At 38.4% G+C, this 26,864-nt stretch overlaps 1 protein-coding gene across 7 annotated transcripts in view; it reads right to left on the bottom strand.

Moving 5' to 3' along the window:
• The window catches only part of VPS13B (vacuolar protein sorting 13 homolog B), a 769,746-nt gene that overhangs the window by 121,394 nt on the left and 621,488 nt on the right, over window positions 1-26,864 (bottom strand). For all 7 annotated transcript variants that reach the window (XM_032316089.1, XM_032316090.1, XM_032316084.1 and 4 more), the window contains 2 exons: window positions 23,568-23,769; window positions 23,102-23,286 (listed from right to left, as the gene is read on the bottom strand). In XM_032316089.1, coding sequence (XP_032171980.1) covers window positions 23,102-23,286; window positions 23,568-23,769 — 387 coding nt within the window. The remainder of the gene's footprint in view (window positions 1-23,101; window positions 23,287-23,567; window positions 23,770-26,864) is intronic.

Below are 26,864 nucleotides of genomic sequence, written 5' to 3'. Positions count from 1 at the left end.
GAACTGGGGCACGGGAAGTACTTAGCTTAGAGGACAGTAACATCACTCTATTGATGGTAATACAAATGCTGTAGACATTGCCATTCTGATTTAAGTTTGGTCTTCAGCTTTGATCTATTTTATCTACTTCTACATATAAATGAGAATTACTATTTTCTAGGTTAATTTTTAATAAAAACAAAAACACCTAGCATAACTGGGTTCCCTTACTAGCTATATGATCTTGAGTAAATTCTATCTGTAGTTTCTTTACCTATTAAACTCTAATGACAATATGGAATACCCAAAGATTTTGGAAACAGCAAATGAAAGAATGTAGGAAAACTGCCCAGCAAAATTTCTGGCACACAGAAATTGCCCAATAAATGCAGGCTGCCTCTTCCCTCTTAGTGAAGAATGAATCAGTGAATTTTACTTCTGTGGGCTGGAGAAAATATGCTGACAAACTATGGAATAATCAATGTGTAAAGGTTGACAGAGAACTTGATAATGATGGATCAGACTGATAATGTCTGATCAGTTTTAACATCACCAGAAGTGAAATAAGCAGACACCATGTGAGTCTGCTTGTGATGCAATAGAGGGAATATTGTGTCCCTTGGGGGGTATTCTTAAAAAAAAAAAAAAGTAAAAACGCAAGTGAAATATAATCAAGCCACCACAGCCACTATTAGCTTACAGAAAATACACAGAAAACAAGAAAATTTAAACAATATTATAAAGATAAAGTGTGAATCAAAATGTAAAATTTAGAGAATTCTATAGGTCAAATAATCCAATGCTTCAAAAAATAAATGACATGGAGGAGAAAAAACGAGTGAAACTAAGAGAACTGATGTATATGTAAAAATCATACTTATCAAACAATGTGTGGACCTCAGTGGGATCTTGATTCAAACAAACCAACTCTAAAAAATATTTTTGAGATGAGAAGAGAATTAAATACAGACAACTATATGATAACAAGGAATTACTGCTAATTTTGCTGGCTATGATATTTAAGTTATATTTAAATATATTTATCTGTTAACAATGCTTACCATAGTTTTCATGGGTGAAATGATATAATTTGGACTTTAAGAAAAATACTCCAGAAAAACAATATCAGCATCAACAAAAAATGCTGAGGGGAAGAGATGTAACACGGACAACGGGATATTGACAATTACTAAAGATATGTGAAAGACAAACAGAATTTATTATAGTGTTCTCTCCATTTTGTATATTTGAAATTTTTCATAACAGAAACTTATTTTTTTCAAAGAGAATGATCAAGTTTTTTTTTTCCCAACTAAAATTTATCAAATGATAGATTTCTTTTTTAGGAATAATATAATAAGCATACCAATTAAAATTTTATAAAATTGCTTGAAGCTTCCTTCAAAATCCGTTTAGGAATCATGTTAGAATATGGAGCTCTTATAACAGAAACAACTGATAAAACCATGCTCATATCTTAGAAAAAGTCGTATTTGTCTTGAATTAAAAACAAGAAAAAAGGAAGGGGGGGGAGTGCCATCATGGGAGAAAATACTTGCAAATCATATATCCAGTAAGGGGTTAAAATCTAAAATATATAAAGAACTTATATAAGCTCACTAACAAAAAAACCAAACAATCTAATTAAAAATTAGGCAGAAGACTGAATAGACACTTTTTCAAAGAAGACATTCAGATGGGCAACAGGCAGATGAGAAGATATTTACATCACTCATCCTCAGGGAAATGCAAATCAAAACCACAGTGGGTTATCACCTCATATCTGTTAGAATGGTTGTTATCCAAAACATGAGAAATTACAACTGTTATTGAGGATTTAGAAGAAAGGGAACCCTCATGTGCTGTTGGTGAGAATATAAATAGGTGTAGCCACTATGGAAAATAGTATGGAGGTGCCTCAAAAAATTAAAAATAAAATTACCAAATGATCTAGTAATTCCACTACTTGGTATATATCTAAAGAAAATGAAAGCACTAACTCGAAAAGATACATGCACCCCTATGTTCACTACCCCATTATTTACAATGGCTAAGGTATGGAAACAACCTACGTGTCCACTGATGGTTGAACAAAGAAAATGTGGTATATATACATGACGGAAAAATATTCAGCCATCAAAGAGAATGAAATCTTGTCATCTGTGACAGCATGGATATACTCTGAGGGCATTACACTAAGTGAAATGAGTCAGACAGAGAAAGATAAATGCCATCTGATTTCACTTATATGTAGAATCTAAAAACAAAGAAGCAAACCATAAAATCAAGTTCATAGAACAAATGAACACTGTATCAAATGATACACTGGTGGTTGTAGAGGCAAGGGTCGGGTTGGGCAAAATGGGTAAATGGGTTAAAAGGTACCAATTTCCAGTTACAAAATAAGTACGTGGGGATGTAATGTGCAGCATGTGACTAGAGTTAATACTGTGTGGCATATTTTAAAGGTGCTAAGAAAGTAGATCTTAGAAGTTTTCATCACATACACAAAATTTTTTTTGAACTATGTATGGTGACAGATATTAACTAGATTTATGGTGATCACTTAGCAATATATACAGCTAATCATTATGTTACATGCCTGAAATTAATATAATGTTATGTGTTAATTATACCTCAATACAAAAAATTGCCATTAATGATACTATCAAATGATACACTTTAATATACTCACAATCACATGTGAATAATTGCTTGATAGACTGAAGTTCTTTACCAACCACCAGATGATAGCACTGGGATTAGTGATTTAGTCATTTTATTGGTCTATGTTGACTATATTAATATGATAATATTTAGAAAGGTCTATTTTATAGTCATAATAAAACAACTACTAAAGAGTTCCGACACTGTATATAAATTTTAAAGAGATCAAAGATTTGCTTGGGAACAAATGTAGCGTTGTATGTCTAGATGGAGTTTAATCTCCAACAGGATAAGATGTTGGAAAGTTGATTCTTGAAAACCATTTTTTTATTCTGAATATACAAATATACTAAACACACTACAACAAACACTAAGAGTACCTTAGATCAAAGTTTAGCTCTGAATTTTCTTAATGTGCTTAATAGAGTGTTTTAAAAATGATTTAAAAAATCACTCATTTGAGTGCTCATCTTTTAAGATGAACTTTTAATGAGATAGGAAGCAAGTCTGAAAGCTTGCTATTTTACACAGATACACTGTGATTTAACTAAAGAGAAAAAGCTACTAGTCAATGTTTAGAATTAATTTCTCTTCACAGAAGAAAAAAAAGCGGTCATGATAAAGGGTGAATACATGGGTAAGATTAATGGAATTATTGTCTGTTTTCAAACAATGGCTCAAAGTTGGCTTATGTAGCAAATATTTTTCTAAGGCAAAATATTTTTCAATCAACAAATATGAAACTGAATGTACTTTATGTACATCTCAAGATCACTGCAGTAAAATGAAGTTTGGGAGTGTGTTAAGGAAGTTGGTTGGGGTGAAAATGAGTCCTTTGAGAATCCTGGTTCAGCTTATATATGGCGACACTCAGGAAAGCAAAGAGCCACATCAGCCATCTCTCTTCACTGAAAATGCCCTTTGAAGAGTATTATTTTCTTGAGATAATTCAAAGAGGCTGTCTCCTGTCCTGCAGGTAAGCAAACCATTCCAGTCCAATACGTAAGAGAACTGTTGTTAACAAGAAAACACATTCACCAAAATTCCTTCTAATAGTAACCTAAAACCAACATATTGTTTAGCTGCTTTTGGCAACATTTGGAGATCTCCACACAGTGATTCACCACGATGTGCCTGATAGAGCCATGGAAAAATGGTTGCCATCTGCAGTTACTCATTGACAAAAGTTTAGGCTTTCGAAACGTGACACCAAGACAGTGAAACTGTCTGACATATGCTCTGGCTTAGGTCAACTTTATAAAATGCAAGAGGATTTCTTCCATTAAAGAATAGTGTAGCTAATGACCTAGAATACTCTTTTACAATAGTAAAGCTAATAAAAATGCATTATGGAGTAGAATATAGAATCTGAATGGGAAATAAGAGGTGCTTACAAAAAGTCTGTTGGCAGGAAGCTGCTGCTTTGGACCATCCCACAGACAGGCAATACTTAAGAAACATTGATTACATGTGAAGTGTGTTTCACGAAGGGCATCTTCAACAGGAACCCCTGAAGTACCTCCAAATCAACATGACATTGATTTTCCCCACCAATCTAAAATATCTCCATCCCTGTGGTTAAAAATGTAGATTCTAGAATCAAAAGGCCTGAGAAAGGATCCTGCCTTTGCTATTCAGCAGTGGTATGCCCTTGGGAAAGTTATTTAATCTCTGTGGCCCTTAGTTTCCTCATCTGTAAAATGGGAGTGATAACAGTTCTTATGGCCTTGTGAGGATTAAGTGAGATTATGATAGAATGCTTTTAGCACTATGGATTGCTCTAAATAGGAATACAGTAAATGGAGCAGGAGGAGTAAAGAAATTACCTCTTCTCGTCCTGAAACTAACTGTAGGGTCTTTTCCCAACCTTTTTTTTTTTTGGTCCTCAGCATGCTACTGCTTATCAAATTCTGTTGGCTAGTATACAACAGCATATGGATGATATAGACCAAAACCTCGGGTCTTGTCATCTCATAACTTTATAAGTTATCTTGTCTCTAATACCTTCTTTCTCTAAAGAATGAATCCTATCACTCAACTCTCTAATTAGAAGACCTCCTACCAATAACTTCCTCCATAGAATCAAGCAGAAACTAAATTAATAACTTCTTTTCTAATTTCTAGCTTCTCTCTGTCCTTCATTCCTGCCCCACAAATACTGAGCAGCTACTATGTTCCATTGTCTGGGCGCCTGGGAAACACAGATGAATGAGGAACAGTGCAGTTTTCTCATGGAGCTTACAGTGTAGTCAGGGTGTCAAACAGTTAAACCCAATGTGACCCAATCACAGAACCCAAGAAGGAGATGGGCTATCATGGGGAAATGGCTCTGCCATGGTGCCTTGGTGACTAAAGCTTCCAAGTCAACAGTGACCTCAAGTTGTCAAGCTCTCTTTTTTTCCAGTCCACCATGTCCTCTGTAAGTAGTCATGAGATTGCTGCATCCCCCATGCTTCTTAAACTCTTCACTATGCCTGGATTTGCTGACACTGTTGTACCTAGTCTTTTCTCTCTAACCACTTCTTCACTGATTCCTGTATGAGTTTCCTGAAGCTCCCATACCAAATTACCATAGACTTGCTGGTTTAAAACCAAAGAAGTTTGAGGTACCTGGGTGGCTCAGTCAGTTAAGTGACAAACTCTTGAGTTTGGCTCAGGTCATGGTCTCAAGATTGTGAGATTGTGTCCCTCACTGGGGTACTCACTCAGCCGGGAGTCTGCCTCTCTCCCTCAGCCTCTCCCTTTGCTTTTCAACCTGCTCGTCCACTTTCTCTAAAACAAAAATAAATAAATCTTTAAAAAAAAAAAAGCCAACAATGAGGAATTTATTTTATCAGAGTTCTAGAGCCAAAAGTCCAGAATCAAGGTGTCAGCAGGGCCATGGTTCACTGAAGGCTCTAGGGAAGAATCCTTCATTGCTTTTTCCCAGTTTCTGGCTGCTTCTGGCAGTCCTTGGTATTCCTTGGCATGTGGCTATTATCACCTCAACCTCTGCCTCTGTCTTCACATGGCCTTTTTCCTGTATTTGTCTCTGTCCAAATTTCCCTCTACTTACAAGGATACCAGTCACTAGATTATGGCCCACCCTAATCTAGTATGACTTCATTGTAACTTAATTACAGTTGCAAAACCCTATTTCCAAATAAAGTCACATTCTGAGGTTCTGGGTAAAAGTAAATTTTGGTGGGGGGGGGGATACAATTCAAGCCCCACAATTCCTAACCTACTATTTATTTACTGGACACAGTGAGAGTTCTCATGGTTCTATTTTCAGTTCTCTTATCTTTAAGCTCTTCACACAGAGTCTCTCTGTGCGACTTTCTCTTATTTCACTTTTGTGGCTTCAATTTTTACTTCCATGGAGATGACCTGCTAAACCATTTCTTAAATAACCTGACCCCTTTCTGAATTGGCTTCCTACATTCCCAAACTTATGGTAGGCATTTCATCATAATTCGTCCTCTAAAATTGTACATTTCGAGTGTTCAACACAGAGCTTAGTATCTCTTCCACAATCCTAGACTACCCTATTTCTTCTCTGACATTTCCAGTTCCCATTAATAGTATTCCATCTATCCAGTCACTCAGGCTAGAGTCATTTAATTTTCCCCTCCTATTATCGTCTGCATCTGGACTTTGAGACCTATTTATTCTACCTCCAGATGTCTCTCTCTTACACGCATTTCCTCCTTCCCATTCCAACCATCATTCTTGTTATTGCTGAGTGATTGTGCTCTGAACAGGCCTCCAGGCAGCCCAACCTCTAGTCTCTAATTCATCTTTCCTGCTGTAATCAGCCATGGTTGTTACTCAGCTCGATACCCTTAATGATTACTCTCACAGAATAAAGTGCTTATGGAATAAAGCCCAAATGTTTCAGCATGTTACTGAAAACGCTCTACTACCTGGCTTTAAGGCTATTTTTCAAGCTCATCAACTATTATGTTAACTTCTTTCTCTGCACTTCCATTAAAATTTACTGTACAATGCTGGGTGATAGCTGCTGATACAGATGCTTCATTAAGCTTGGACTATAAGCTCTTTGAATGAATGCTTGCAAGAAAACCTTCTAAATACTATTAATCATCATTATCATCTTTGGTCCAAGTTTGTAGCACAGAACAGAGGCTAAGTAAAGCGGATGAGGATTCACAGAATGCTAGCATTCAAATGTCCTTAGCTGATGAATGGTAAGATGTGGTTTATCCATATAATGGAATATTATTTGATAACAAAAAGGAATGAAATATTGATCCATGATACAATATGGGTGAAGTGCAAAAACATCATGCTAAATGACAGAAGCCAGTCACAAAAGACCACAAATTAAATGATTCTGTTCATACGAAATGTCCAGAATAGATAAATATGTAGACACAGAAAATAAATTGGTGGTTGTTTAGGGGTGGAGGTGGGGGAGGCTGGGAAGGGTGATAGCTATAGGGCACTAGGTTTCTTTCTGAGATGATAAAATGCTTTGAACTTGATTGTCGTGATGATTGCACAAGCCTGTGAAGAGACTAGGAACCAGTGACTGATTCCCTTTAAGGGGTTCAAATGTATGGTATGTGAATTGTAAAGCTGCTAAAAAAAAAAAAAAGTGCTAGCAGCATAAGAGAACCAAGAATCTTAATTTTGATGTAGTATTTAAAGATGTTCCTACAAAACAAATAAGCTTCTGAAATTTCATTTCTTTTTTCCCAAAAAGGAGTTGAGTGAAAAAATGGAAGGTACTCATGGTTGAAAATGTATGACAAAAGTGAATTTTCCAGGCCGATGCCTTTAAGAAAAGGATGGGCAAAGGGATAAAGAATTTATAGTTTGTAATAAATACTCAGTTTTCCTCCAACATTCTAGGATAAATCTAGGATAGAACAAGAGGCAAATTGGCATCTGGAGATGGTAAGCTCTGAGAGGAAAGTAATAACTGTTAACATTTGTAAAGCACTATGTGTGAGAAACTATCTTAGGTGCTTTTTACATCTAGCAACATTTATTCTTCCTAGCAACTCAAAGAGTTATGAACTATTATCATGCCTAATTTATACATAAGGAAGCTGAGGCACAGAAAAGTTATGTATCTTGCCCAAGGTACTTGGATCTGGACCCCGCCACTTTAGTTCCAGAATCTTTGTTCTTAACAAATGGGCTGTATTGCCTCTCTGTACTTTTCTCCTTCTGCATTTCTATTTCTCTTCAACAATGTAACTTTCAAGAAATAATTTATACTTTATGAATAAGGGGTTTTAGTGTGACTTTCACGGAGCAAAAATACTTAGTTGGGGGAGAATAATTCATAAAAAGATGATCATAGACCATCCATTCATACTTACTATCCTTTATTCTTTCTTTTAGACCCCAGACATTTTTCAGACTGAGCAGTAAACATAAACATCAAACGCATTGATTGCTAGGTGCAGATAGTTCTTTGTTGCCAAAAAGAAATGTTTCCCCCAACTTTTTAATGCAACAGCAATAGGAAAAGAGAAACATACAAAATTTCTACCACCAAATAAAGTGATAGGACAAAAATGACTTCACTATTCTTCCAGTTTGCAGATATTTTCCATTTATTTTAAAAGCAGGTCTTACTGACAGATTCCTTTTTTTGAAGGGCAAGGAATGCTAGCATTTTAAAAAATTTTTATTTATTTTTAAAATTTCTTTTCAGTGTTCCAGAATTCATTGTTTATGTACCACACCCAGTGCTCCATGCAATCTGTGCCCTCCATAATATCCACCACCAGGCTCACCCAACATCCCACCCTCCGCCCCTCGAAAACCTTCATATTTTTTTTCAGAGTCCATAGTCTCTCATGATTTGTCTCCCCCTCCAATTTCTCCCAACTCACTTCTCCTCTCCATCTCCCCATGTCCTCTTTGTTATTTCTTATGCTCCACAAATAAGCAAAATCATATGATAATTGACTTATTATCTGCTTGACTTATTTCACTCAGCATAATCTCTTCCAGTCCCATCCATGTTGATACTAAAGCTGGGTATTCATCCTTTCTGATGGAGGCATAATACTCCATAGTATATATGGACCACATCTTCCTTACCTATTCGTCGTTGAAGGGCATCTTGGTTTTTTCCACAGTTTGGTGACTGTGGTCATTGCTGCTATGAACACTGGGGTACAGATGGCCCTTCTTTTCACTACATCCGTATCTTCGGTAAATATCTAGTAGTGCAATTGCAGGGCCATAGGGAAGCTCTATTTTTAATTTCTTAAGGAATATCCACACTGTTTTCCAATGTGGCTGCACCAACTTGCATTCCCACCAACAGTGTAAGAGGGTTCCCCTTTCTCCATAACCTCTCCAACACACGTTTACTGTCTTGTTAATTTTGGCCATTCTAACTGGTGTAAAGTTGTATCTCAATGTGGTTTTGATTTAAATGTCCCTGATGGCCAGTGAGGATGAACATTTTTTCACGTGTCCGTTAGCCATTTGTATGTCTTCATTGGAGAAGTGTCTGTTCATGTCTTCTGCCCATTTTTGGACATGGTTATCTATTTTGTGTGTGTTGAGTTTGAGGAGTTCTTTATAGACCTTGGATATCAGCCCTTTGTCTGTATTGTCATTTGATAATATCTTCTCCCATTAGTGGGTTGCCTCTTTGTTTTGTTGACTATTTCCTTTGCTGTGGAGAAGCTTTTGATCTTGATGAAGTCCCAAAAGTTCATTTTCGCTTTTGTTTCCTTTGCCTTTGGAGACATACCTTGAAAGAAGTTGCTGAGGCCAAATGTCAAAGAGGTTACTGCCTATGTTCTCTCCTCTAGGATTCTGATGGATTCCTGACTCACGTTGAGGTCTTTTATCCATTCTGAGTTTATCTTTGTGTATGGTTTAAGAGAATGGTTGAGTTTCATTCTTCTATATATAGCTGTCCAATTTTCCCAGCACCATTTATTAAAGAGACTGTCTTTTTTCCATTGTATATTTTTTCCTGCTTTGTTGAAGATTATTTGACCATAGAGTTGAGGGTTCATATCTGGGCTCTCTACTCTGTTCCACTGGTCTATGTGTCTGTTTTTGTGCCAGTACCATGCTATCTTGGTTATCACAGCTTTGTAGTAAAAGCTTGAAATCAGGCAACAAGATGACCCCACTCTTGTTTTTCTTTTTCAACACTTCCTTAGCAATTTGGGGTCTCTTCTGATTCCATACAAATTTTAGGATTGTTTGCTTTACCAAGAACCATAAGATACCTGGGAATAAACCTAACCAAAGAGGTAAAGGATCTGTACTCGAGGAACTACAGAACACTCATGAAAGACACAAAAAGATGGAAGACCATTCCGTGCTCATGGATCAGAAAAATAAACACCGTTAAAATATCTATACTTCCTAGAGCAATCTGTACTTTCAATGCCATTCCGATAAAAATTCCACCAGCATTTTTCAAAGAGCTGAAGGAATGCTAGCATTTTAACCTATCTATTTTTCTATCTATCTACTCTATCATGTATCTATTCTATCACCTATCTTATCATCTATCATCTATCTACTCTATTATCTGTTTTATCATCTATCTACTCTATCATCTATCTATCTAAAATCTCATTTGTTTCTTCAGTTTTCTTTACAAATTCTGCTTCAGCAGACAGCTCACTAGTGAACTCGAAAGCGAGTTCTCTTACTGCTTCCCAGCGGGAACACTGACTCCCCAGCAGGCTAGAAGTGGGTGTGGGCCCCAGGGCTGAGCAGCACAGCAGGGGGACCCATAGGAGTCACAGCGGCGGTACCAGTAGGAATTGCTTATTGTGCCTCACTAGCTCTCCTTCCTTTTTTCCTCAGCAAATGAGTCCCCAATTCATTCTCCTGACACTTGGAGCGGCCAGGTACACAGTTCCAGACTCTGGGATGCTAGCAGCACAGTGTTCAGAGTGTGGGTTCCAAGTTTGGTCCCTTCCTCTTCTCATGGTTGGAATGGCAACAACATGCTAAAAGGTCGTGCAGCCATATTGGACCATGAAGGCAAAGCAAGAGCCTGAGTGACAGCAGAGTAGCGGGAGGCAGGAAGACGCCTGGACCCGCATGACTCTGTAGAGATACTGACAGTCCTAGTCCACCTACCTTCAGGCTGTCCTCACATGGGACAGGAAAAGAAACATCGGTTTTGTTTATGTTGCTGTCATTGGGTATTTTCTGTCTCTCATATCTGAACCTAATCCTAGTTGATGCAGATCTCAATAGCTCTAATGTTTTTTCCTGTGTTGTTGGGATTCCACCTCAAGGATTCATAAAAAACTTTATAGGAATCTATAATCTATAAAGTTTCTTGAAATTGCACATTAAATCTATGTTCATTCACATACATTTCAGGGAGAACAGGCCCATGGCAAGTCACTGAATTTTTCAGATTCTCAGCTTTCTTTCCTTAATAAGGGGAGAACATTCACCTCTGCAGAGCTGATTTCAGAAGTAGGAAATCTGCCTAAGGTACTTGGCATGGTGAATAGTGCCAAGCTATTTCTGTAAATAGTGTCATCCTGCTGCCTATTGATCTTAAATCTAGCAGTCATCTATGACTTTTCTTACTCCCTGTCATTAAACTACCCAATTAGTTGTCAAGAGCATAGAGCATACAGCATCTCCTCCGATCACTTCTTTTTCCTCATATCCCCGCCCTCTGACCCCACTCCAGCTTATTACAGCCTCTGTTGTCTCCTCTCTGAGATCCCCAACAGGTCTTCTCAATGTTTGGTCTCTTCTTTCTACCATCTACTCTTTATCAGACTTCTAAATCAATTTACCTGAAGGCCTGGACTGCCAAGGGTTCTCCAGTGCCTATCAAATTAAATACAACTCTATCCAAAAGGAGTCAAGGTAGCACAACGCAGGAGAAAAAAATTCACACAAACCTAGCTTTGAGTCCTGATTTTAGTTCCTTATTTGCTTTGCACTCTTGGGGAAATTGTATGACTTCTCAGAACCTGAGTAATCCCACCTCTAAAGTAAAGATAATAGTATGTAGTATGCAGTGTCATAGTGCAGATCATTGGGACACAATATACAAAAGGACAAGTTTAGTGCCTGGTACATTCTAGGTTCACAGAAAATGTATTGCCTTCCTCTTTCCCTCCATGGAAAGGACACGGACTAAAAAACATACGTCTGCCGCTTACCACCCTTCCATGAATCCCTTATTTGTATAACCTACGCTAGCCAAATCAGATTGTTTGCCACCTCCCAGATATGTTATGTCTTCTCTTACTCTCAATTCTGTAATTGTGCTCAGACTGATTTTTTCTTTATCTCCCCTTTCCCTTCATTCTATGTTGAGACTCCGCTCAGCCTTCAGGGAGTCCCTCAATTGCCATCTCCTCTATGAAGCATTTTCCTACTGTTTCCAGGCAGATGTAAGCTCTCCTTGTTTAAAAAGGCACATTCTCTCTGTTTCTTCTGTGGTACTTGATGGTTCTACCTCGCCTCATTTTGTGTACTTATTACCCTTCCAGAAAGACTAGAGATGCCTTGAGAGCAGAACCAGAGCCTCATCGACCTTTGTACATCTCATGGCCCTAACCCAGGTCCTTTTATCTGTACTTTCTGCATTAACTTCACATTTTCAAGCAGAGCTCTTTTCAATATATTCCTAGATCCTTTTTTCCTACATTTACAACACCACAAAGACAGAATGATTAAAAGTATCCTCAGGGAATACTCTATTTTAGGTTCCTCCCTCCCTGTCCAAAAAAGGAGGCAATGCTTCTGGATGTGGGACACTTAGTAGTCGATCCAGCCCAGTGACCTGTCGTTCAGAACCATTTATTACTGTGTCCATGGGGTACAAAGGACTTTTGCTTTTCCCTTATTTCTTAAGACTCTGGCTCTGCCTCTTACTTCCCTTAAGCTCCCAGGACTTTTTTTTTTTTTTTTTTTAATTTCTGCATTTCAACAACAATGAATCTCATATCTGGGCTTTGAGCACCCCTTCTGAAGATGATGGATAGGAGCAAAGCCTTCTGGGACACATTAGTACAGCTGCCAGTGGGCTCGAGGTGCTTATAAAATAAAAAGGCTCGGGATTCTGGGAACATATTTGCAGTTCTAAGTGAACCGCCCAACACAGCTGAAAAGAAACACCCAAGAACACTTCCTTTTATTCTTTTTAAGCTGTGCATGGAAGAGGTACATCGTATTAGATTGCAAGTAAGTCTCAGAAGGATTCTTTTTATGTCATGTCACCAGGTGCTAATATCATCACCTTTGCCTATCAGGTACATGTGCTTTAGAATTATAGGAAGCTTATAAAATCAAGTTTAAAGCAGCAAAGTCCAGTTTCTCATTTATTGGATAATACTGAGTATCATTGCCTGACATGAGACATTTTCCCATGTAATTATGAAAAAGAATAGCACCCACATATCTATAAGGTTTAATGATGCTTTAATTCCACCTGTGGGTAAGTATGTAAGATAGGATATTATCAGAAAACCAAACATGATTAAATCACCACTAAGCGACAGGCACAAAGCATCCCATCGTAAACCTGATTTCAAAAATAGAAAACGGTTTTATATGAGACGCTCTTACACTTCATTAGACCTGGGAGAGTAGAGAATCTGTGAAGCTGCTAATTTGCTACACAGTCATTGCATTAAAAAGGAAGGGCTGACCAAGAAAGACATGGATTTGAAGCATTTGGGGGATAAGAAAATAATTCCTATGTGTCAGTAAGACATAGGAGCTTGTTGAATCGATACTTTGGGAGGATGCTAGGAGAGGACAACGAGAAGATTTAAGAAGTGATGTCAGGTTTTTCTCCAGATGCAGACAGCCTTTGATGTACAGAGAGAAACAGCTCTGTCAGATAGCAGCAAAGGGAAAAGCTGGAAAAACCATAGCAAAAAGGAATCAAGTTTTTTTTTTTTTAGTGAGGCAGTCTTTCTAGAGACCCTCTGCCCGCATTGAAGCTTCTCTAAACCACAGACCATATGTAAAAGGTTTCCCTCTTGGAAGAACAGGACATGCTGTACAGACCTTCAGAGTTAGGCTGGAAAGAAGCAGCTGACAGTGTGAGGCCAGTACAGAGCATGAGTTTGGCCAAACCAGGCAGAGTGAAAAATGAGAAGAATAAGAGAGATCCGATATAAAATGGATCCCTTTTGGGGTATCTACCGAGCTCACAATGACCCCTACTTCACAGCCATGTTGGGGAATGTGACCCCACCTGATGACCATAGTTGAATGAACCAAGAACACCTGACACCCCTCTAGGTGGATGAGGAATGTGGAACTAGGTGCATGAGGAATGTGGAACTAGACTGGACGTTAGACTTGTACTTGTGACTCTTGGAGTTCGGCTCTGGGAATTGTGGGAAACTACCAGCACGCCTGAGAAGGAAAGCTAGTTGTTGAAAGGGAAGAATGAAGCAAACATAAGGAAAGAAGCAGAGAAAAGTGATAGTGTATAAATACTCCCCACGGTTCCTATCTTCCATTCCTGGCCTCATCCTTTAAGAGGCCCTGCTGCCCTTGGCCTCTCCAACTCCCCACTGTATCTTGATACTAGATCCCCCCCATTTTTCTTTAAGTCAGCTTCAGAGGGGTTTCTGCTACCTGCAACCTGGAGGACTGGAGCTGACATACTACCTCGGAGGGCCTGACCATGTAGCTTCGGGAAGGTAGTGCCTCTTACAGCAACCAGTCTCTGTCAGTGAAAGCACGCTATTAATCACAGGCACAGCACTCCTAACAACTGTTATGACATTAACAGGCTATCAATACAAAAAAAGTCTTTCTCAGAAAACAGGGCTTTCTTGGTCTACACAGTAGGTTCTTTGATCAATAGCTATGATGACGATAATGATGATGCTGACAGCAGCTCCCATTTACTGTGTGTTGTAATAATAACTTACTAAGCCCCGAACTATGTATGGCTGGGTGCTTTACATACATCATATCTACTTCCCACAACTCTTCATGGTAGTGAGAGTAGAATTTTGTTTGGGAACGTTGGTGACACAGCACACAAACAGAGATGTCATCTGGGAAGGACCAGCATGCTGGGAAGGCAGGGCTCCACAAGAGGGTACTCAACATGATGTGCCATCATTCAAGATCTGGCCATTGGTCTTGCAGTCTTAGGAGATTTCCATGGTGCGCCAGCACTGACTAGACTTAGGTATGCTGAGTCATGCAACACAGTTCACTAGAGACTGATATATAAACCAGATGCCAAGTTATTAATTTACCATGAGATGTATAACTGCCAAGCAGCCTGGATACTGATGCTGGCCTGAGCAATGTACGATATTCTCTCCGTAGACAGATTACGTTGGGAGCCAAAGTGTTAGAAGGTTGTTTGGGTAGGTAGATGATTCGAATGTTAGGCACGGAGATCTGACAGCTGCTATATTCATCTCCAGAGACAGGATTTAGCTACCAGGTGAACCAGACGTTTGGGCACCATTTCTTTGGATGCTGCCTGGAGAGCTTTTGCCAACAAATGCTTCTGCGACCTTACTAGGCTTCTAGAGCTGACCAGTTTCCTTCTGAAGGAAACATTCTTTCTTTAGCTATCTTAATATCCAATCCATCTTGTGTGTCTAGGAGTCCTTTTATTTGTTTAAGGTTATTTTGCATATTTGGGGTCAGATTCACGATTTCATGCTTTCATAGTTTGAAGTAGAAGAATAATTTTATTCTCTTTCTTTCCACATTTTCGACAGAGTAGCTCACTATCACCTGAATGTATCATCTACGGTATTATCATCCCAATGTTGTACAAATAGGGTAAAAACCATAGGTTTTGGGGTCAGAAAGACCTGGGATAAAATTCTGGATCTCCCATTTTTAAGTTTTATAGTTCAGGACAAGTTAATTCTCTTGGCCTCAGATTCCTCACTTTTTATAAAGTGGGGATAACGCGCACCTCACAGGATAAAATGAGATTTACCAAGGTTATTATGCAAAGCATCTAGCACAGTTCTGGATGTGAAACACAGATCATAACACACTGGAGCAAAAGTGTGTTAACTTAACCATTTAGATTCGCCTTGGTTTCCAAGTATGTAATTATGTAATTTTTTCTTCATTATTCTTCCAATGTGGTTTCGCTTTGATTTTTATAATCGTATTAGTGTGACTTTAAAAAATAATTTCCCTGACTTTTGAGAACTGAATAAACAAAAATGAACCCTACATGAGTGCACTGATTTCTTTGGCTTACTGTTCTCCTTCTCCACCAGAAATAAACAAATGACACAGCTTGCTTTTGTCTTTTTTCTTCCTGTTATCCTTGTGAAGATATCATTTATGGACTCTAGTCATGTTTTTTTCATAAGAATTCTGCACTAAATTCCCAAGCTTGAAAATGCCTTTTTCACTGAGAAAGTGCTATGAAATCCTACAGCTTTTGTCACAAATTAATTCTTTTGTTACCAACTAATTCAGCTTACTTTCAGATGTTAGAATTTCCCAAATTACATGATTCTTCCTATATAAATGCATGGGTCTATCTTTATATTTAGCTGTTTTATCTTACGAGTTTGCAGTGTATGTAATTATGCCCTCTTTTTATTCAAGTAGATTATAAACCTTGTAAGAATAGGGACAGATCAATCTCTTTATTTCCTCATTGTCCATACATTATAGTATCCTACACTAGATTGAGAAGATATCAAAAAATTCTTTGTTGGGGAGAAATGCCAGCAAATGTTGGGGAGAAGTGGAAATAAAAATGACAGAGAAGTTTACCTCATTTGTTAATTATATGCACATTTTCTGAAAGTATAGATCTGAATCTAAGTATTAATTAATTCTTTTGGTGTAAACTTTTGTGAACTTGTGTTTACTTTTCCTCAAATTACTTGAACATTTTCTTTCCTTCTCCTTTGACTTAAGAAAAAAAAAAGATTTTATTTATTTATTTGGCAGAGAGAGAGAGAGAAGAGAAAGACCACAGCTAGGCAAAGCAGCAGGCAGAGGAAGATGGAGAAGCAGGCTCCCCGCTGAGCAGTGAGCCTGATGTGGCCCTCGATCCCAGAACCCTGGTATCATGACCTGAGCAGAAGGCAGATGCTTAACCAACTGAGCCACCCAGGTGTCCCATCCTTCTCTTCTGGCTTTAACACTAGGAATTTTATATACACCCTAGATGTTTCTTACATTAGAGGAATTCCTGACTTTAGCTTTTACCTCTTTTCCTTTAATCTACATTGTATGTTATCAATGCCAAACTCATCCTCCAATTTACTTCCTTAACTTTGCTTCCCCTCTGTTTAAATTGCTTCAGTGATCCCACCCCTTTAGTGTTTGTCTTGAATTATAATGCTCAAACTTTATACTCTTAAGATCCTTGAGGAAAGATGATATTTAGTTTGGCCTATTCTCACATACCAAATGAAGATATCTCAAAATTTAGTGCAACACATAGATGAAAACAAATATGAAACAAGTATAATGCAGTACTGAGAGAATAAAAACAAGTACCATGACAGATCTGCATGAGAATTAAAGTACCCATTATCAATTTTACTCCAAACATGGATTAAAATTTTATAATCTGGGTACATGTGTATTTCCAAAATTGAATCCTAAGTAGGCAGTGTACACAAGATGAGGAAAGGAAAATTTAGAACGTGCCAGACACAGGGCCAGAAATTCTGACAGTTAAGCTCACTAAAATGATACAATATTCCTTCTAGGTTGATGGCATTATTCTACCCTACAAGTTGTAATCCTATTAATACCTAAGTATCCTGTAATACTTAATATTAACATGTTAAAATTATGAACTGACCATAAAATAGGCTCCTTTTACTTTCTGTGAACATTAATTTCAGGGTCTTTATACAGAACCTGGTTAGTTTGATTTAATATTATAAACGTGTTTTCCAAATTTTCATTACAATTGCAAAATAAATTCCATAAATTCATATGGGGAGACTGTTTATAAATGCCATTTTCAGTCATGGAAAGAGATATAAACAGACAAATCTGAGGGTGCTGTATAAGTGAACTCTATAAGGTCAGTTTTTTTTATGAACTAAACGGTCCTCAAGGAAGAAGTCAACCAAACTTGATTCTGTTTTCAGGATTAAAACCAAAGAGATTAACTTATCTTTGTATTTAAGAAGTAGCCTCTGTCTAGGGGGCAGTGGGCTTGGCAGTATACTCAATGATCTCACCAAAAGCCTATGTAATGTAATGACATTAGACTGTGTGTTTATGGTAGATAATACCAGTGAAGCATAACACAATGCATCTTGACATAATTCAGTTTGTAAAACCAAACTCATTCAATAGCCCCACACAATTATGACAAACAATGTAATACTTTGGAATAACACAAAACAGAAACATGGATACTCATGCTTTCATTCATCCATTTGCTATACTGAGCATCTCCAGGGCTATGGCTACTATAAGGGACATAATGACAGATTGGATACAATCACTGCCTTTGGAAACCTACAATCTAGGAGACAAGATATGAACACAAAATGTGAGGAGTAAGGTAAGAAATAGCATAAAAGTGGTGCTATGGAGTGTCGCAGGACTACAGAGGAAGGGGGTACTATGTGTGGAGATGGCATCCAGGTAAGGCTTCATGGAGTTGAGGGCATATGGGCTATTTGGAAGTGCGGGTAGGATTTCAGCAGAGAAAGGGGAAGATTCAAATGAAGAAGGAGTAAGTGTGGAAGTGAGCTGTCACTGGCAGCTTTGGTAAATGCTGGACAGGCCGGTCTGACTGGAGGGTAAGTCATGTGTAATGGAGTGAAATGTAAAGCTGGGCGGGGGCTGGGGAGGCTAGGCAGGACCCTCAAGGTCAGTTGACCAGGGTGACAGAACCATTGAAAGCTTTTCTCAAGGAATTGATACAATCCACCTGTTCCTTGAAGAACTTAGCAGGATAGCATAAAGGAAGAAAGACCAAAGCTGGAATTTTATTTAGAAGGTTCTTTTAGTGGTCCAGACATCTGCTTGTGAAGGAGGAGTGGCAGGAACGAAATGAGCACTTATTGAAAGCTCACTATGTGTAAGGCATTTATTTGTTTTAGCTATAATATTTCACTCAATTCTTGTAATGTCTCTGAAAGGTAAATAACATTAACTCCAGCATTCAGTTGAGGACCTGAATCCCCAGAAGCAAGCCCAAGGTCTGGCACTGCAAGTGCTCAAGGAAAAAGCTGTCATATCGAATCAGAGCTGTGATTCATGCAACATATTTTCTGTTCTCCACAGAAGCTCCAAGGAAACAAAATAGTTTGTACAGTTCTAAGATTGCAACCCAGAGGGTTATTTCTACTAGTAAGGCTCGCCCCAACCCTTGGGTCAAATTCTGCTCCTCATCAGGGGAACATAAGGGTCAGTCCTGCTTTACTCTTCAATGCCAGTTGTTGATTCTGGGTGTTCTTACTGCTGGGATCAAGCTCTCCTTTTCAACTCACAGGAGGTCAAGTCTCTCTTCCTTCTTAGACCAGCATCCCTGTCTTTGAACTCTACCCACAAACTCAGTTCCTATCTTTTCAATAAGATGTGAAACCTCTTTGATACCAACTCTCTGCTTGTTGCCCCCTGCCAGGCTTCCTTCATGCAGTGCTTTGCTTTGCTTATGTGACAAGTACAGTGTCTGGGCTGCGGGACTGCCCCAGCTCTTCCGGACTGCTACTAGAATCATCGGGCCCCACTCTCTCTGGTCTAGCCTGCGCTTCTCTTAGATGAAAAGACTTTGGACAATTGTCACCATGGTAGTAATTGGTAGTACTCATACTTAAGTATCACAAAGCACACGCTGTGTGCCAGGCACTGTTCACTGTGCCTTTCAAATATTCCCTCTTATAATCATCACATTATCGATAGTCTCATTTTATTGATTAAAAAAAAAAAGCGAAACAAAAAACCCAAGTCTGAGAGCTTCAGTTACTTGTCTCAGGTGACATCTAGCATTCTGGCTAGAGCTTAACCAGAATGCTCTTCTGCCTCTCCAATGTCAGTGAGAAGATAGAGAACACGTCACAGGTGAATGTACTAACTCAAATGCCTTATTTAATACAACTGGCACAATACTACAATAGCTACCAGACTTATGTTAGTTCACATTTAACAAATATGAACCCACAAAGCAGTTAGAAAGAAGCCCTTATATGAGGCTGAAACTTTGATATGTGAGTATTTTCATTTTAACTGAAGATACTAAAGGCGTTCTGCATTTGAGCAAGTCTAGTAAGGCAGTAGCAGTCAAAGATACTGCTGTTTTACATAGCAAAAATAATCCATGAATGCTGGTAGAGAAGGTAATCATGAATATGATCTTAACGGGAGAGGAAACAAATTTAAGGATTTAAAGAATCAAAGCAGAGTTGGTAAGAGAGTAGATTTTAAAAATTCTCATCACAAGAAAAAAAATCAAAGACCATTGTCATCTTGTCAAATCAAATAGTTCGGCACACTCAAGTTCACTTGACAAAATGATGACACATTTTATTGTTATTAATTCAGAAGGTGAACATCTGGCTAAATATAATTAGAAATTTTAACAAGAATATGATATGTTAATGTTAATATGTTAGTATGAATTTTGGATTCAAATTGGATTTGGCACGGAGTCTGCTTAAGACTCTTTCTCCCTCTGTCCCTCTTCCCCATGCATGCTCTCTCTCTCTCAAAGAAATAAATCTTGAAAAAAAAAAAAAAGTAGAGAGCACTCATTAAAATAATTGGGGAGGGCATCTGGGTGCCTTGGTTAGTTAAGCTTCTGACTCTTGATTTTGGTTCAGATCATAATGTCAGGGTTGTGAGATCGAGACCCATGTTGGGCTCCCCGCTGGGCATGGAGCCTGCTTAAGATTCTCTCTACCCGAGGATGTGGAGAAAGGGGAACATTACTGGTGGGAATGCAAGTTGGTGCAGCCATGTTGGAAAACAGTGTGGAGATTCCTTAAGAAATTAAAAATAGAGCTTCCCTATGACCCTGCAATTGCACTACTGGATATTTACCCCAAAGATACAGATGTAGTGAAAAAGAAGGGCCATCTGTACCCCAGTGTTCATAACAGCAATGGCCACAGTTGCCAAACTGTGGAAAGAACCAAGATGCCCTTCAATGGATGAATGGATAAAGAATATGTGGTCCATATATACTATGGAGTATTAATGCCTCCATCAGAAAGGATGAATATCCAACTTTGGTATCAGCATGGACGGGATTGGAAGAGATTATGCTGAGTGAAATAAGTCAAGCAGAGAGCCATTTATTGTATGGTTTCACTTACTTGTGGAGCACAAGGAATAACATGGAGGACACTGGGAGATGGAGAGGAGAAGTGAGTTGGGGGAAATCGGAGGAGGAGACAAACCATGAAAGACTGTGGACTCTGAGAAACAAACTGAAGGTTTTGGAGGGGAGGGGAGTGGGGGTTGGGGGAGCCTGGTGGTGGGTATTATGGAGGGCACGTATTGCATGGAGCACTGGGTATGTTGCATACACAATGAATTTTGGAACACTGAAGAAAAATTAAATTAAATTAAAAAAAATTCTCTCTCTCCATTCCCCACACTCCCTCTCTTAAAAAAAGAAAGAAAGAAAGAAAAAATTGGTGAATATACCTCTACATAACAAGGGCTAGATAAAAGTGATCAAGAAATAGAAGGAGCTTCTTTTCTTTTTAGATTTATTTATTTGAGAGAGAGACAGAGAGAGAGAGAGAGAGAGAGCACGCACACACATGAGTGGGGGGAGGGGCAGAAGGAGAATGTGAGAGAGAATCCAAGCAGACTTCCTGCTAAGCACAGAGCCAATGCAAGGTTTGATCTCAGGACCCTGAGATCATGACCTGAGCCGTGAGGGTTGACCGACCTGAGGGTTGGATGCTTAATCAACTGAACTACTTAGGTACCCCCAGGGAGCTTATCTTCTAATGGTAGAGAGAGAAAGACCATGAGCAAGTAAATAAATAAATGCATACAATAACTAAATAGTAATCAGAGTTATGACAAAAGTAAAACAAAGTAATGTAATAATTTAGAATAAAGAAGTGGTAGTGTACCCAGCCATGACAGAACATTTGGGCTGGCACCTGACTGACAAAGTTGGGGAACAGAGTAAGAGAAATGACTCTCAAGTGGTATGCTCAGCTAGCATGGCTGGAACATAGTAAGGAATAGGGAGACCGGCATGAGACCAAGTCAGCAAGGTGGGCAGGGCACACATCACGGGTCCTTATAGGCCACAGCAAGATGGTTGACTCTGGTTCTAAGAAGTAGAGGAAGGCACCATCAGGTTCTAAGTTAGAGGAGTGATGTGACCTCATCTATGTTTTTAAAAGATCACTTTAACTGCTATTTGGAAAATGCATTACAGGGAGTCAAGAATGGAATCCTTGAGACCAGTGAGGAAGCTACTGTAACAGTGACCAGAGAGGTGGCAGCCTGGACTCCAGTTGTACCAATAAAAAGAGGGAGGTAGATAGAATAGGGATGTATTCTGAGGCATCAGGATAATAAGAACTGACAGGACTTATTGATGAGGAGATGTGGGGAGTCAGGGAAAGAGAGCAATTTCACTGTTCTGATCTGTGATCTAGTGATAAGTGGGACACTAAGAAAAAAATACATTTTTGGAGAAATTCAGATCTGTAGAATACTGATCAGCAGAATGCTAATGTAGTGATAACCTCAATGACATTTACATTAAACTCTGGAAATGACAAGCAACAAACTTTCATCAAGTCACATGGAACATGATCACTGGTTAGATAGTTTTCCTCTCAGCAACCTCAAGCCCAAGACCATTGTCAGCTCTGGAAATGAAGATGAAAACTGCGTCAACCATTCTGGCCTTACGTGGACATTTTATTTCATATTTATTTATTTAATATTTATTTCTATTTTATTTCTAGAAATGCTGAAGAGTGTGAGCACATGGTAGGTATTTGAAAAATGTGCAGTGAACTGAATGACACCTGATCCATTACAATTAGAGAACATGTGACATAACCTACCTATAAAAAGGGCTAAGAGCAGAACTGAGAATTCTCAAAATTGCCACAAATCATGAATCTGAATTACATTATTCCCTATTTTAAAATTTCTATTTTGTGGATATGTATATACATATGTATGTATCCATACACACACACAAACACACACGTATATTTGTGCGCATTTCTCTCTGAAACTATTGATGGAAAAAACAGGAATGCTCTAATCTTTTTAAATTATTATTATTTTTAAAGATTTAATTGTCAGAGAGAGAGAGGCAGAGAGGACATGAACACAAGTCGGGGGAGAGGTGGGCAGAGGAGAAGCAGGCTCCCCGCTGAGTCTTAAAGAGCCCAATGCGAGACTTGATCCTAGGACCCTGGGATCATGACCTGTGCGGAAGGCAGAGGCTTAACCTACTGAGCCACCAAAGCGTTCCTCTAATCTTTTTTCCTAGTATCTAATCAGCACTACTCCACAATGCTTCTATTTGAAATGAATAGTCATTACTTACCTGAAGCATATCGCCAAGGTCTGCGGTGCTAATATCCGGATCCTCCGTGGTGTTGAAGGGCACAGGAGTTATCCGTACAAGGGTGAGCACTCTGGGTTCTGGATATCTCCATAACATCATCCCTGAGCTATCTTCAGTTTCATTGTAAAACAAGACTTCATAGACACCAGGCATTTTCAAAGGTTCTGTTAAAGGAAAAAATAATTAACTGCATGCTTTTGAAATGGAACATGGTACAGAAAGAGAACATTATGAGGATAAAAGGTAAGAATGTAAAGAAGCTGGCTGGCCATTTTTAGATGCTTTAGGACAGGAACAAATTAAGAATTTTCCCCTAAGACAGACTGAATGGTAATGTACTATTTTTGTACTGCAGCTATTAACATACTTTTCAAGCGATCTTGATGTGTTATTTAGTGAACGTGCAGTTAAAACTCTCTTTCACGCTGAAGCTGTTGCTACTTACCAGCATCTCGTATATACTGGAACAGGCCTGTCCGTAGGTCATCCGAACTTTGTTCACTTTGAAACATCTGGTTCTTTTCCACAGGAGATGGCATGTGTGGAACTGCTTCGGGAACTTCAAAATTTCCCTCCTTGTTGAGGTATCCACTGAGTAATTCATGTAGAAGCACTAAACAGTTCAAATGTTCTTGACCCCAGAAAACCTTTAAGAATCATATGAAAAATTTTAGTGACTTTTAAATACAAACATTTCATGAGGATAATTAGGCACAATCATACCAGAGTTAAGGTGAGACCATAATTACATTCAATTTAATTATTGACAATAACTTAACTATAATTGCTAAGTGACCTATGGGATGAATTTCTATTACTTGAGTAAATACATAAAAACAAGAAAGTCAATTACATCATATGTTGTGCGAATAACAATCAATTTTCACTTGATCTTAGCCAAAAGGCCGAGAAGCGATTGCACAATCAATTTTCAATGCTGGGTTACCAATGAAATTATGTTAGTGCAAGGTAATGTTTATGAGTTAACTTGCCTAAGTGAGAAAACAGTATCTATTACAGTCCGAGAGAAGGTAATGAAGATCTTCTAGGCTGAAATGTTAATAAAAGAATAATAATAACCTTGTGGAATAATAACCTTGTGGAATAGCTTCCTTGTCATGAGATTTAACAAACACCTCTTAATTATAAGATTCCATTCTTTGCACTTTTACTCTTCAGAGAAAAGAGAGAGAAGATGCTCAATGAACTTGAACTCACAAGGCTCCCAACTTCTGTGTTTAGTGAGAATGTACCAGCATACAGTATTCCTCAGCCTCTGATAATCAACTATAGAGGAGATACAGTAGAGTTTCAGGACAAAGGCCTTGGTATTTTTTCTAATAAAGTGGATCAAATTCTCTTTTTTTCCTCCATGTGAAGAGTACTAGTCCATAACAGAAGTATGACCAGTGGGTAATAATGATTAATGTCAGAGGACTCAAAATGTAAATAATATTACACTTGTCTGTATATATTGGATAAAGGCAATATAACCATTATTTCTAAGAGAACCAGATTAACACAGAAAAGAGAAAAAATATAACGAAGTAGGAAAAAATAACCCTACCCCTGTGGGTAAATTTTATTTTAAGATTTTATTTATTTGTTTTTGACAGAGATGGACACAATGAGAGAGGGAACATAAGCAGGGGGGTGCGAGAGGGAGAAGCAGGCTTCCCATGGAGCAGGGAACCCAATGTGGGGCTTAATCCCAAGACCCCGGGATCATGACCTGAGCCAAAGGTAGATGCTTAACAAATGAGCCACACAGGCGTCCCACCTGTGGGTAAACTTTAAACCTAAGTTTGGGTACTGCTCTCTGGAATTAAGGCAACAGAAATAAAGGTAAGAGATATGATACTAAGTCCACTGTGTTCTCTTCAATCTTATTTTTATTGGATCTTGAAAAACTCCCCAAGCTGGGGAGTTGAACACTGTGCTTTAGGCTTTAACTGTCAAGAGATGGTGACTTTATAATGTAGACATAATATGTTTTTGTCTTATTGTTGATTTTAATGAGGAGTTACTTTGCTGTCTTGGGAAAATGGTAATACTGCTAATATTGTTGATAAAACAACATGAAATGATACACTTATTATTAAATACATGAAGATTTCTGATAGATGCCAAAAATCTCCACAAAGCAATACAAAGCAGTAAGTTATTAGAATCTTTCCACATCTAGCTCCCTGTCAGTAAGAAAACTGGTGAAAAAGTCAAGGCAACACGACCTGTAGATAAAAACAAGAAATTCATATGTAATATGCCTCTGTTACTAACAAATCAGTCATTTACATTTTCATAATTGTGAATTTCTCAAGGTTTTTGGATTTATGTTAAACTTAGGGGACATCAAATCATATAAAGAATACATTCAGGGCGCCTGGGTGGCTCAGTGGGTTAAGCCGCTGCCTTCGGCTCAGGTCATGATCTCAGGGTCCTGGGATCGAGTCCCGCATCGGGCTCTCTGCTCAGCAGGGAGCCTGCTTCCTCCTCTCTCTCTCTCTCTCTGCCTGCCTCTCTGCCTACTTGTGATCTCTCTCTGTCAAATAAATAAATAAAATCTTAAAAAAAAAAAAAGAATACATTCAAATCTAACCATCTAGAAAGTTACCAAGAAATAAACTGAATATCCTCACACAGTCCATACATAGCTATAAATCAAAAGTGTAAAAGGCTGCAATTGATTATATGCCAAGTGTGAATCATCAGGTGTTAAAATACCTAAAGAACCTACCATTGGCAAGTGGTTCTTATATATTGCTGATGACACTGTGCTTGAGACAATTATATATTGAGATGACACTTACAACCTTGGCTACTTCATAACTAGCAAAGTCTATAATTAGAAAAAAGTTTAATGACCCAGCAATTCCACTCCTAATCACATATCCAAGAGAAAGGAAAACATATGTCCACACAAGAGCTTACACACAAATGTTCCTAGAAGCATCATTCATAATACCCAAAGGTGGAAAGAATCCAAATGTCCATCAACTGATAGATAAATGTGGTATGGCCCTACAACAGAATACTATTTGGCCCATAAAAAGGAACAGAGTATTGGCACCTGCAACAATATGGATGAGTCTTGTAAACACTATACTGTGTGAAGGAAGCCAGTCACAAAAGACCACAGATTATGTGATTCCACTTACATGAAATGTCTAGAACAATCAAATATGCAGAATCAGAAAACACTTAGTAGTTGCCTAGATCTAGAGAGAGGATTAGAGGGTAATGGGGAATGAATGCTAATGGGTACAGGGTTTTGAGGGTGTTGTGTGAATGTTTCTAAAGTGGATTATAGTGATGAGCACACGTCATGAATATACTAAAAAAAAAAAAACCACTAAATCATACACTTTATTTAGGTGAATTATATGGTATGTGAAATTTATCTCAATAAGCTGTTAAAAAAGCTCAGTAAGAAATCAGTTAGAGGCACCTGGTGGCTCAGTCGATTAAGCATCTGCCTTTGGCTCAGGTTATGATCTCACCATCCGGGGATGGAGCCCCAGGGAGCCTGCTTCTCCCCCTCCTCCCCTCTCATGCTCTGTCTCTCTCTTTCTCCCAAATAAAAAATAAATAAAATCTTAAAAAAAAATGAGAGAGAGATCAATCGGATAATACTCGTTCTCACTATCTCTGTCTCTCTCTTTCTCCCAAATAAAAAATAAATAAAATCTTAAAAAAAAATGAGAGAGAGATCAATCGGATAATACTCTTTCTCACCATATCA

This window comes from Mustela erminea, chromosome 16, assembly GCF_009829155.1.
Source record: "Mustela erminea isolate mMusErm1 chromosome 16, mMusErm1.Pri, whole genome shotgun sequence".
In the NCBI taxonomy this organism is placed as follows: Eukaryota; Metazoa; Chordata; class Mammalia; order Carnivora; family Mustelidae; genus Mustela; species Mustela erminea.
This window is presented reverse-complemented; position numbering and strand designations above follow the sequence as displayed.